Source organism: Rhizophagus irregularis, chromosome 6 (assembly GCF_026210795.1).
Source record: "Rhizophagus irregularis chromosome 6, complete sequence".
Classification (NCBI taxonomy): domain Eukaryota; kingdom Fungi; phylum Glomeromycota; class Glomeromycetes; order Glomerales; family Glomeraceae; genus Rhizophagus; species Rhizophagus irregularis.
The window spans coordinates 3,642,095-3,655,781 of NC_089434.1; the positions used below are offsets into that span (position 1 = coordinate 3,642,095).

General features: G+C 28.5%; 4 protein-coding genes across 4 annotated transcripts; 1 reads left to right on the forward strand and 3 right to left on the reverse strand.

The window, feature by feature from the left end:
* Positions 1-2,373: 2,373 nt before the first annotated feature.
* On the reverse strand, positions 2,374-2,604 carry OCT59_026538 (uncharacterized protein; the record flags this gene model as incomplete). The annotated part of the gene is made up of 1 exon (XM_066143220.1): positions 2,374-2,604. The coding sequence occupies one exon, from the start codon at positions 2,602-2,604 to the stop codon at positions 2,374-2,376; it is 231 nt and encodes a 76-aa protein (XP_065992759.1).
* A 277-nt stretch (positions 2,605-2,881) lies between these two features.
* On the reverse strand, positions 2,882-3,761 carry OCT59_026539 (uncharacterized protein; the record flags this gene model as incomplete). The annotated part of the gene is made up of 4 exons (XM_066143221.1): positions 2,882-2,964; positions 3,035-3,151; positions 3,315-3,398; positions 3,467-3,761. 4 exons carry the CDS (start codon positions 3,759-3,761, stop codon positions 2,882-2,884), a joined length of 579 nt encoding a protein of 192 aa, XP_065992760.1.
* A 5,291-nt stretch (positions 3,762-9,052) lies between these two features.
* Positions 9,053-9,352, reverse strand: OCT59_026540 (uncharacterized protein; the record flags this gene model as incomplete). The annotated part of the gene is made up of 1 exon (XM_025324255.1): positions 9,053-9,352. The coding sequence occupies one exon, from the start codon at positions 9,350-9,352 to the stop codon at positions 9,053-9,055; it is 300 nt and encodes a 99-aa protein (XP_025187328.1).
* A 3,170-nt stretch (positions 9,353-12,522) lies between these two features.
* OCT59_026541 (uncharacterized protein) lies at positions 12,523-12,756 on the forward strand (the record flags this gene model as incomplete). The annotated part of the gene is made up of 1 exon (XM_066143222.1): positions 12,523-12,756. One exon carries the CDS (start codon positions 12,523-12,525, stop codon positions 12,754-12,756), a length of 234 nt encoding a protein of 77 aa, XP_065992761.1.
* Between the last annotated feature and the right edge of the window lie 931 nt (positions 12,757-13,687).

A 13,687-nucleotide genomic window follows, 5' to 3' on the forward strand; every position in this document is an offset into this window, starting at 1 on the left:
ATGGGTTTACCACTTCAACAGATACAGGACGGCTTCGAAGAATACGATATGACGATGAGTCGAAGCATCATTCATAAAAGAGGAATTGTTAGTTGTGTAAGATATTTGATATGAAAGTTATATTTCATAAACATTAAAATTTATATGAATCAGAGGAACAAGTTGTTGAGTACATGATGGAAGAAAATGATTTTTTTTTTTCGTTATTATTTTTTTGTTCTATGAATGTAGTTAAAAAAAAATATGTTGGTATTTTTCCATTGCTTATTACACCTGTTTATATCTGATATTTTAAAAATAATACATGCGGTAGCTAACTTTTTATAAGTCCAGTTATTTTTGATTGACTGGATCATTATTTCCAATAGTCCAGTTTTATAAGTCCAGTTACGATTTTAAAACCCATGACGTGATTTTATATATGACTTGTGATTTGATTCATGCGTATTATTATGCACTTTTAGCGGAAAAAAATAAATAACCAGCATAATAAATCGGTCTAATTCATGAACTCGATTTTTTTTTAAAAAAATTGAACAGAATATTTTATCAATCAATAAGAAATAAATTTCTATAAAATTTCTTATTTCTACAATTTATAACAAATATAACGCGAACGTAAATAAAATTTTTTTTTTTATGCGTACTGAAATAATAGTAATGGCCTAATAGGAGTTGGAATGACGCCAAAATTTTTCTAGGTCAATTTTTTTTGATGTACGTTTTTTTGTATAATGCTGTAGAAGAGATATTAAAATAAAATATCCATAAATTGAAAAAAATTATATTATTATAATTACGTAATAAGGTATTGTTACTTTTATTTGTAAATTAAAGGTGCAGAGAACACAAATTATAAATATTTGGTAAAATGGTAATACATGTAGTACTTTATTTATTGTATTTCTTTTTTTACGGTAAAGATAAGAAAGATAAGTTGATATTATTATTTAGTCTACGATATTTTTTCCGAAAAGAATGATAGGATAATGAAATTAAATGAATTGATCGATTTTTTTTTTTTTGAAACTGCTATAATTGAATAAATTTTTTAATTTTATATATTCTTGACTTGATAAACGAAAAATTATATTATATAAAAATTGTTGTTTGAAGTACTGATCTATTACATTGTAACACAGATCAGACGCGAAGCCTATTTAATCAACTAATCAATAAAAGTAATAAAAGTTTAAATTTCTTTTAACTAATTGAATAACAAAAGAGAAACACGTATAAAATAATATTAAAAACCTACTAATTGTGGTGGCTAAAAACATTGCCACAAGTAAAACAGGTAAAACACTTTTGAAACATAAGAGCTTATAAGAGGAAATGTATCCTTTTGTGAGATCGCAATGAAAGGTGTGTTATCATGCGATCCACTTTATTGCTTTCGTGAGAGTCGTTCGTACGTAGCTCCGCAAAAGACATTTAACCTGGAGAAGCTTTCTTTCGGTATGTACCTTCCTTATTGTAAAGAAACTTGCGCTTGATATTTTCTTACTTTCATTAACAAGATTTCTATTTATTAGGATTGATGATAAAGATATCAAGAATGATAAGCTCAATCACGAATTCCAGAACATAGGGTAGTTGTATTTTTCCATTATTTTTAATGCATAGCCTATAACAAAGATGTCTTCTCACCTTTAAAATGCATTTATAGGCCAAAATCAACGGTCAAGTTTCCCAAATGTGAGTTCACCCATGACTTCGTTGTATATTCCACCTTTTCAAATTTCACCATAAAGGAAGAATATATAAAAAAGAAAAGCATATTATATAATTATCTTACATATTACCTTACTGATCCTTGTTACAAATGTGGTACCAACTCGAGTAAGTGTTTTAATATACCACGAAACATAGCTATTTTATTCATCATTCTTCTCTTTCCAAACATTACCAAACAGTGGGTTAATTAGCTTTTTATTATATTAAATTACTATTTTAACATATAAAAAGAATTATTTAGTATAGCAATGGATAGATCACTAGAATACTCATTACAATCACAATCTGTTTTAAATAATTGGTAATTCCGAATCATTTTTGATTTTTATTAGTTAAAGTCTTGCATTTTTGCGTTTTTTACAAATAGAAATTTGCAATACTTGCTTTGATTAACAACAAATACAATATTTGGGAAAATGTATTTAATTCATAATATGAAGCAGTATCGCCAATAAAGCATATATCACTTCACATCTCAATGTGACCTTCGTGTCGTCTTTTCCAAAAATTTCATCATTCCACCTTTGTTCCTTATTATAAAAAAACCTTTTCTCCGGTATATATTTACGAAATGTGTCCTCGATGTAATGTTCTAATGGTTGAACAGTTACTTATTTGTTTTGTGCCTTCTTGGCGTTAAAGTACTGAAAAAATATAGCTACCAAGTTTCGCGCTATATAGAGCAGTGAGCATCCCTTGAGATGAGAGTGAATCAAAAGAAACGGCACTATCACCAATTGCTACCCATCTATTTTCATAAGATGCTAATTTAAGTTGAAATGTAACGTAAGTATTCGTATCACAATTAAAAGATGCAATAATTAGGTACATACCAAACCGAGAAAGGCTTTCTGAATTTGCAGGCATAGCATACACATGATTCTTTTTCCCACAGGTTGATACGAATGCTCACTTATACGCTTGGTAGTATGCGCTGCAGTTTCTTTCATAAATTCATAAAACTCTTCAACTCGCCTGATTTTTTCTTTTTATTAATAGATTTTATTAGATCTGAAAAACAACGATTCGTTGCTTATTTGGTAATAGACTAGTGTACCACCATCCAAAAGCACAAGATTCAACGTGGTCCGAATCAGCAGGTTGTGAAGTATCAGTTTCGGTTAATCATGCCAAGGCCAGTAGTTTATCGAAGGAGGAACGCTCTAAGTCCGGTAAATCTTTTCGAATGCAGCACTTGCATAAGAATGCTTCCGTGGATTGTTAATTCTAATAAAAAAGGAAGTAAAATCAAATTTAATTCGGTAACGCCATTGCAATTATGAAAAAACAAGCTTACTATTATTCGAAATAGAAACCTTCCAATATTTCTCCCCGTCATCATTTTCTACAAGAAGTAACTTAGTCATTGAATCACGTATAATCGGGATGAATCGATCATACTGTGACTCGGCAGCTTTAAGTAATCAAGACACCAAAACCCTCTGTTGAAATATGCAGTCGTACTGTACATACTGATTCACCATGGTGCAGTCCAACTACTCTAATCCCTGTACCTTCACCCTATTGGTAGTAGCATGTTTCATCAAATAGGAACCGGTTCAAATGAAATCCCTCACCATAGGCATTAATTATCGTGCTCATATCATGCAATTCATCAGATCCCCATGCAGAGGAATTTCCGTAACAATAATTATGTTTCCCTATAAAATCGACAAGTTAGTTAAAACACGAGATTACTTTCACACAGACCGATTTTCGGATTCAATACCTTGTATTGCATCGTTATCCACCGCTTCAAATACACCCAATGAACTAAGTATAGGTTTTGCTTCTCCAGGTAAGGATTCTCCAACTTTGAACGTCCCTGTATTCGTTGTTCTCTCATGGATAACTAAAATTTTTCGCCAGGTTGAAGCTGCCGAATTAAATAACTGGGCTAGTCTTATTGCTGTGCATGACCCTGCAATACCACCGCCTATAATAACAACGTCAAATGTTGCTTGATGTTCATTGTGGAGAGAATCTCTAAGGTTATCGAGGAAAATCCATTGAGCGATAATCATGAGATTATCGTGTGATCTAAACTTGCTTTAACAGTTAACACTATATTTTGTTTAATTATCTTCTAAATGGGTAAATCATGAATCTATTGTTGACGCAGACGTATTCAAAGGATAGTTCAGATGTTCAGAGAAAGTAATAATACGATCGAGTGATGTTAATAAAATTATAAATTGAAATGGTTAAATTTATTTAAGATTTTGATAATAAAGGCCAATTAACTTAAATTAACCGCACGCAAAAAAATTTTAACTACAATTATTGTCATCAAACTTTTGTTATAATTTGCGAGTAACAATATAATCGTAAATAGTAATTCTTGAAGGAGAACCAAATTTAGAATACTTACAAGAAATTCTGCAATAGACTTCAAAATACAGTGCATCAATGCTGGCATCCTTCCGATTATCAATATTTTTTTCTTCTGACCATCGCTTCTAAGCATTTTGCAAATAATAGCATAAGGTAGAATAGGCAGCATTGAACGCAGTGTCGGTAGCAATGCGGTGAACGAACTACAGGGAGAATATGGCAAAGCATAAAGTAAATTCATATTTTCATCATATACTTAGCAAAGAAGAAAAATTGCAACCATGGAATTGAAAAATCATTCACTTACGATATATTCCTTTTTTTCTTCTTCTTCTTTCCTTTTTTTTCTCCTCCTTTTTCTTCTTTCCCTCTTTCTTTTTTTCCCTTTCCTCGAAATTACTTTCCTCAAAAACTGGACTATTCGATTCATTTTCGAGCTTTAAAAAATGACCTGACTTCTCCGATCCGTAGCTTATTAACCTAAGAGTTTTTGCAGATAGCTTCAAAGATAATAATTCACTTTCGTCTGTGTGGAGTAACGCAAATATAAACAATATATGAACCTTCTGTCTTATTTTGTTTAAATCCTATATAGATAATTTACAGGATCATTTGCTGGAAAATTCGGATCAACTGGCCAAGATAATGTGATATAACGACACAATATTGGGAATACCCGGCGCATACTTTGGAGGTGCCACAAGAACCCATGATCTGCTAAATTGATATATGTTAATCATCATAATGCTTCAAATGTAAATTTTTTGCAGTTAGACTTGTAATTACCTCTATTCCTGAGTTTCAGTAACTTCAGCATCTACAGGACCATCAGAAGTGTCATCGTACCAACAATCATTATTCACGTAATTAGTAATCAAAGCATCTGCAAGATTGATTCGAGTATATCTATACAAGTACGAAGGTATACTGACTCTCTTTGATACTCCAAGATTCTCCCTTCCCACCAATAATTAAAAACTTCCTTCTTTCTCCATTATCATGTCCAAGTATAACTCACGTTCATATTTAAAATTTTCTTTATCGTCGACATCGTGACGATAAACACGCGCACCTTGAATTCTACAGAGTACGTTACACTTCCATTTTCATCTTTTTCACTAGATAAGTTTTGTTTCCTGACAAATTAATATGACATATCTAGTTGCATCATTACTTTCATCTGCCATAAACAGGTTTCTTCGGAGGTCGATTTTCAGTGAAAATATTGTTGCATGATATCATGTGAAAATGTGAAAACAAGAAGATATTGTCTTAGATAATATTTTAACATTGTTCTAATTTGTGATAGGTTTATTCGAAATTGTCTTAACTTTGCCATTACAAAAAAAAAAATAAAACAATCATCCAAAATGGAATTCAAGTTCAAGAGATAAACATAAAAAAGTGAAAATTAAGACGTTATTAATATTTTGTAATAAAAAAAAGAGTGAATAAATAAAAAAAAAATAGTTACCTCAGAAATATCATCAAATCCAAAAGTCAAACAAAAAGTTAAAATATGAAATAGTTTTTTTCAAAGAAATAGTCAAAATATTTAACGAAAAAAAAGAATTTAAATCAAAGCTACCGTTACACTAACCGGTGTACACATAACGACCATAACGTAGTACTAATTCTGGCCCCTGATAAATTTGCACAATCTTCTTTCTCCATTTTTAACAACAAACCGCGAGAAGTAGTGCCAATTCTAGTAATTTAAACGAATTGTTGCATGCGGCGAAGATAATAAAAATCATTAGTAAATTTCCCGAAAACTCGTGATTGACTAATTGAAATAAAAAATCTAAATAAACTAGTGAAACTACCTTTTTTTTTCCACATTCCAGGTCTTAAAAACAAACGTTTACACACAATTTAAATCACTTGACATAATCCGCTAAATATTTGAATAATTTTAAATAAAGGATAAATTTTCGTGATCGAAATTAATTGATCGACTTGATCAATGTGACAATAATGTGACAAATAGGAACTCCCCTGAAAAAGTTAATTTTTAATTCACCTATTAAACCATCATGAAAATTAGTAATATCGAAGTTGCTAAAATTGTTCGAAAAACATTCTTAGTCTAGAACAATTTCTTAAAGACTTTTTTTTTTTTTTTTTTTTTTTTTTGAGCACGTCTAATGATTTTTTTCATTTTTCCTACAATTGAGCAATAAACAAAGAAAAAATGTCGGCGAAGTATCTCAGAGAAGATTTTTTTTTTTCTTGTGGATGACAATCAACAAAATATTATGTTTTTTTTATATCGTAATTAAAACGGGTTATAAAAATATTATTGATCGCAATTTTTTTTATTTTTTTTTTTAAAAAGAGTTGATCTAATTATTTGATATTCTAATTTCTACAAAGTGTTCGAAAAAAATATCTTAATGGACAGATTCAATAAGGAAATCAAAAAAAATATGTTGACGAATTTTATTACTATTTTATTCATAATTTATCAAAACCATTAATCGAATAGATTAACCATTCAAGCATCTTGGTCCTGATTCCTGACCGATAATAAAATCATATTAATGTTAGCCCAAAATAAACAATTTGTATTTCTTGCTTTAAAAAAATGTCAAATTCTGCTCTTATAAATCTTTCTACCTAATAAAACTAAAATCAGCGATTAAAAGTCTGAAGTACTACTATAAAACTTTCAAATAGTTTGGTTATTGCAATCTTATTAGATATATAAAGCAATTCTTTGTATACTATTAGTCTATAAAGGAATTGGGAGTTTGGGACTTGGGAGATTATTTTTGTTTGATATACACTAATAATCCAATTGACTGCGCCAAATCATATGATAACCCTTTCAAATAAGGGATACGTTCCCCACGTTCCCCATTCTCAATGACAATTTCACTAATGCCATTACCCTATCAAGTCACAGTTCAGATACTCAGTCGAACACTCCTTCATAAAAAAAACAAAAAAAATAACTTCTTCCCATCCCCGAACTTGAGGGAAGAAAAAATAATTTCGCCCCAGTTTAATTGAAAAAAAAAAAAATTTTTTCTGCGTCCTAATATAACAAATGAAATTCATCAAACACTATCTTACAGATAATACATAATAGAAAAATAAGGGGCACAGAAATTTTTTTTTTTTCCCTGAGGTAAAATTATCCCCCCAAGTTCAGAAATGGGGAGAAATTATTTTTTTTTATTCCCCAGTTTAGATGATATTCAAATTGGGGAAATAAAACTATTACAAAATAAGGAAAGTAAAGGTTTACGTATACTATTTTTGTGTAACTTAATTAAACTAATCTACCATGGATAATGGAACATATAATGGTAAGGGCAATTGACATTTTACATAATATTTTAGGGGGTGGGGGTTTTTAATATATATATTAAGTGGGGTTAAAGCCTATAACAAATGGATATTACGTAACAGGTAATAAATGTCAATACCATAAAAAGATCAGACGTTGAACTAACAAAACTGTTGATCCCATTGATCGATTCGACTATTCAAATTATTATATTATGTTCTACTATAGAGTAAAATAGTAGATAAATAAGTAATTGATTACAAATATCAATAACAGAATAAATATAGGAAGAACAAATAATAATTTTACTAATAATTAGTGAAAGTATTAATTGTTCTATGGATAAAATCAATTGTTCATGTGATAATATTTCTTTCTTAATCTATCTTATCAATAATTCGATCAGGAAATGCAATTGAAAATACAATAATGGACTAGATGAATTATTATCTTAATAATATCATACAATATTATACAATATTAAGAAATTGATAAAAATGGTTTACTGCATAACATGGTTGATCTCTACAAGTTTAATTTCTTTCTGATTTCTGAACTTCTTTTGATATTCAAAAAATTTTAAGAATAGTCGATTTATAATCATTCAATTGGTATGTAAATTATTAGTGTTTCAATTCAAATCCTTATCTAGAAGAATATAAAATCAAGTAATTTCGTTTAGTTAACAAGAAATAAAGATAGTGGTTTTATTTGCAACTATTTCTGAATATAATATTTTGTATGGTTTCCATTGACCCGTTACTAAGCTGGCTTCTGTCTATACATTTGCTGTTAGCATAACGCGTGCATCTTTACCAACAACTTTAAATCCCTTTGCCATATCTGAATTTGCTTTTTTGAATAATTTTTTAATTTTATTATTTTCAGTTTTGACCTTTATGATCTTTTCTTTAAACGGCTTTACAAAAACACATCACTGGTGCTCGACACCATAGTAAATGATTTCACAAAAATTATGGCCTAAACTAAACAAATTGTACTAATTAAAAACATCCTTGAAAATGATGAGAAAAAAGAATTTGAATAATACTATTTTTTTTTGTACTAGAAATTTTGCAAAATAAAAAAAATCAAAAAACTTATAAAAAAAAAATAAGTAATTATATGCTGCAGCATTAAGTACTTTGATGTGAAAGATAATTATTAACTTAATAGAATCAGCTCATCTAGACTATTAATAATATAGAATAAAAAAGTTAGAGTAACAAATAAAAAAATACATAAATCATATAACTGTGGTGTTGAACACCATGGTGTTAAATATAATTTTTAATGTAAAGGATCATGTGTCATAAATGTAATAATAGATATAATTGGATAAAAAGAAAGTTTTTTTTTTTCTGAAATTATGAAAACTTCACCAAGGTAATTAATTTCTTAAGGTAATACGAAAAATTAAATATAGATAAATATTGCTATATACTATTTTGAAATTGGGTTGTCAACGAATAATTCATAGCATATTTATATATACAGTATCTTATAATATAGAATAATTAGAAATAAAGGTAGGTAAGCGAAAGGTATCTTTAATTTACGATTAGAAGAAATAAAAGTAAGCGAATGGTTTATCTTTAATTTACGATTTAAATAATAATTTTGAATAATTAGAAATAAAAAATAAACGAATGGTAGAGAATCAAATATAATCATCGATGTATGTCTTTAAAAAGGAGATCCATTAAAAAGTTGGATTGTGAATGGATCATTTGTGATTTGTATTGGTAAACGTTTCATATAATGATTTAATGGATATTTAATTTCACGTCTTAGCTTTCTTTGATTTCGACGTCTATGAACAATGCGAGAAGCAGTAAACCGATTACCACGATTACCAATAGAAGAGGAATCAGAGGGTTCTTTGTAATTACTAGTTGCATTATCTTTTTGATCTGTAAATAGACCATTTAATGAAGTATGTTTCATTTGAGTTAAATTTGTTGGTTGTTGCTTATGATCTATCATGACAACGAAAATGTGTTTTTTTTAAGAATCTATATTTTTTCTTTGATACAGAAGGGAATTATTGAAAATAGAGGTTTACTGAAAAAAATTGCATATTTTATATGAAAAATATTACATTGGACTTGAACTAATCTTGAAATAGTCTACTTCAAGTTTTTATAACCCATTTTTATAATTTGATTGGTAATTGGTCATAGGAATAAAAATTGAATCTAAACTGAACGAAATACATTAAAAATTTCTATTAAAGTTGCTGCTTTTTTTTTTAAAAAAAAAAAATGCTGAACGTAAAGAAATAAATATACGTGTAAATTTGATTTGTCGATTTAATTTTAGAAAGTTTTTTAAACCCATATCTGATATCGGTTTTAACATTTAGAATATAGCATGCAGGGGTTTAATTAAAAATTCATTTATTAATTTGTATGTTTGATCATTTATTTTAAGCGAAACAATGATATACAGTACAAAGCATATAATTATGTAAATCATGTTTATTTTTATATTGTTTATATTGTTGATCGAACAAATAAGGTTTTAGGTTTCAAGTTTCAGATCCCTTTCAAAAGTTGCCGTGAGAACTTGTTTGATCATATATTTATATCACATGTTATTTGCTAACTTTGAACGTCTATCCCACATGACGATCTGCTGGCTTAGTAAGAACATGGTTTTGTTTCTTTACATTATTTGACCCAATATGAGATCAACAAGTCATACACATGGTACAATTATGATACCTTAATTAAAGATACCCCCTCCCCTAAAAAAAATAAAAATAAAAATATAAGAATCGCGCTCATTAGGAATTTCTTTTCTTTGTATCGCTGACGCTGATGCAAACATTATAATCATAATTGGGACGATTGTAGTTTTTTTTTGATTTATTTGAATAACTGTAATAAATAAAAAAAAATATTTTATGTTCATGATCATAGTCATAATAAAGCTTGAGTCTATTGTGTTTGTTAGTAAATTCTTACGAATAACAATAATCCCAAAATTTTTGAATCAGAAAACCACACGTGTAATATACAAATATAAAAAATTTATGATTTGAACTATTTTTGTCAAAACCGTCATTATTCATTTAACCAAAATTTGTCTTTGATAATCACACCAATGCCATAACAAATACCGTAATATTCAATATCCCTAAGATCAAATCATTTTGTTCATATTCGCCATGTTACACCATTTATTGCCGGATATAATTTCATTTATTAAATTTTTTCGTGAGAAAGAGAAACTATCAAACTACTAAGCTATTAAATAAACTTTATTATGTGTTATCATTATCATGTAAGGGCAGTAAGGCAACCAGGGATATAACCGCTTCGATTGTTCACAGCGTGGCGCAGTGATGGCAAGTGACCCAAATGACATCAAATGATTGTTCATTTAGGGTTAAATGATGAATATATCACGTGACATTATAAATTTGTAATTCTGGCTGCGGGCTGCCTAAATTATAAATGACTTAAATGACAAATGACCTCAAATGACTAGGTCATTCAAAGGTCATTCGGGGGGTCATTTGTCATTTGATCAAATGACCTGGTCATTTGCCATTACTGGGCTGTGGCGCAAATGACAGACTATTCACATTTTTCGATTGTTCATTTCCTGATTTCCTGAACTAGATCATTTCCCGAAATTCCAATTTCCCCTAATATTGATACCCAGAATGGATTAATTAATGATGTATAGATTTCATTACATTTTACAGTGCATGAAAATGATAGACTTCATTTGATTTACAAAATTAAAAATAAAATAATATTAACAAAAGTTTTAAATAAATATAAAAAATATATATATAATATAATAATTGATAATGAGAACATCACTACCATGTGTTTTGTCACAGGGTATTTGGAAATTATTGGCACTATGCAGATTTCCACATATTTCCACAATATTTTCATGTGGATTTTAACTGTATAAATGTAAACCAAGTTGTGTTGTTTCGCGAAAAAAAAAACAATCCCATGATGAAACGACCGGGTCATTTCGCAGACAAATGTTTCGCCGACAACCATCTCACCGACAAGGGAGGTTAGGATTAGAAATTAGGGTTAGGATAAAGTTAGGATAAAGTTAGGGTAAGTGGATTAGGGATTTCAAAACTGTCAGTAAAATGACTGTAGGTAAATGAACCTGTCGGTGAAATGGTCCAGACCCATATAGATTTTCGAAATGCGCCTCCATTCCGGTACGTTGATTATGTATACATTATATTTATAAGAAAAAATTAAGTAATTTTTAGAACAAAAAAAATTTAGACGAGTATGTATATTGTATATACAGTACATATATTGTCATATGATAGTAAAAAGTTTCGAATTTAAATCGAAGCGAGCGCCAAGCGGATCTTTTGTAAAATCCTATAAAATCACGTGATATATGTGATATGACTTTAAAAAGTAAATTATAAAAAGATTTCTACCTTACTTTCCAAACTGAAAAAGTAACAAACACCATTTTATTATACAAAAAATTTTTTGCTGTATTTGAACCAATTTCGATAAAAATGGGATAATTACAAGAAGGAAAGCTGCAAAAATATTTAGTACCACCTAAGGGCTTACTCAATATATAAATAATAGAGTTTAAAGTTATATTCCGTAATCATGCTTTATTAAACTTGATTAGGAAATTCAGTTTAAATTTTGATAAAACAAAGATTTATTCAAAAATATCCTTGTTTACCGATATTTAATTGTTAAATTGTTAACAAAAATGTACTCACAATAGTTATTGAATTGTCATTGAAAATCTATTTTTGCTTATCCAAAAATTCGGGTACCAATTCCCAATATGAATTTACATGAATTACGTAAGCTGATACCGAGACTTACGTAATAAACATAAGATGATAACGGTTAACTTATTGTTAAGAAAACAGAAAAGAAAATAAGGTTTATTTGGATCGGGTACTTGAAAAGGATGAGTAATATGCAGATAGCATAATTAACATAATTGTTTTTACTATTTTAAACATGATGATAAGATAAAATCTTATGCACAATATCCTTTTTTATTTAATTCTTTTTAATTCGATTTTATTAATATACGAAAGTTTATCAGAAATATCAATTTTATTATATAAATATCAAATAAAAATCTTTTTTTTTTTCCTCTCTTTTTTTTCCAAAATCTATGCTAAAATGGAGCCAAATAATATTATGCGCACATCGGTTTTTAATCGTCGTCAAAGAAGATTTAACAGCGACGGAAATGAAAGACGTCAAAAGCGTAAAAATATTGATAGGATATATAAGAGACGTGCACGTATTCCGGTTAATAACGAAGACACATTAAGTCGAATTGCACAGCTGCCTTTACAAATTACAAATGACTCATTTGCATCTCAACTTTTTCACGGATCTCCTTTTTATTAAATATAAAATTGGTATGGTTATTATGGTTATTTTATAACTATGTTATATAATGTTCACAATATTATATTTTAATTGGCGCGTACAGATTATATAACGGTATATATCCATCACAACGTTGCGAATTGGGCCATTAATTTCGTAAATTTTTATAGTAAAATATTTTTTATTAACCTTTTTCTCGCTAATTTATTCCTTAAGTCTGCGAGTTTTTTACAACTTATATTTCAAAATTTACGATTTTCTTTTATAATTTGTTTTAACATTTTTTTTATTTGCATTTTGCAATTAGTATAGAGTAATATATAGTTGTAGCGTATAGCAGTAGCTCTTTTGATTATTTTACTTGCGCTTCTTTTCTTTTTTTATTCTACATGACGTAAAACATGTATTTTCCGCGTTAATTAGATCTGAAGTCATTACCACAATTTGTCATATAACATGAAAATATATTAAAATATGATATAATAAATATCTTAACGGTCAATTTTCGTAAAAAATTAATCGTATGGAAATTGTAATGTATCCCGTTAAGACGGGATATCCGATACAGTTTTTTATAATTTATAAGTAAACAAACATTGTATTATGGTTAAACAATCAGACCAGTGTTAGACTAGTTGTAATATAAAAAGAATTCGTACTCATTAATTAATTAAAAATAAATATAAATTGAAATGAAAAAATAGCATTATTATTATTATTATTATTAACAGTTGTTCGATTTTTTTAAATGATCCAATAATGTGCTATGGAATTTTTAATATCGGTCAAATTATATAATTGATTATAGTTGTACGTTAATTTGTTGAATTTTTTTTTTACCCCTGACGGTTTCAAATTTTTAAATTTTGTTCAATTCAATAATACCATATAAATATTTCTCTTTACAATTTAGAATAATTCATTAATGCTCTAAATTATTTGGTTACCC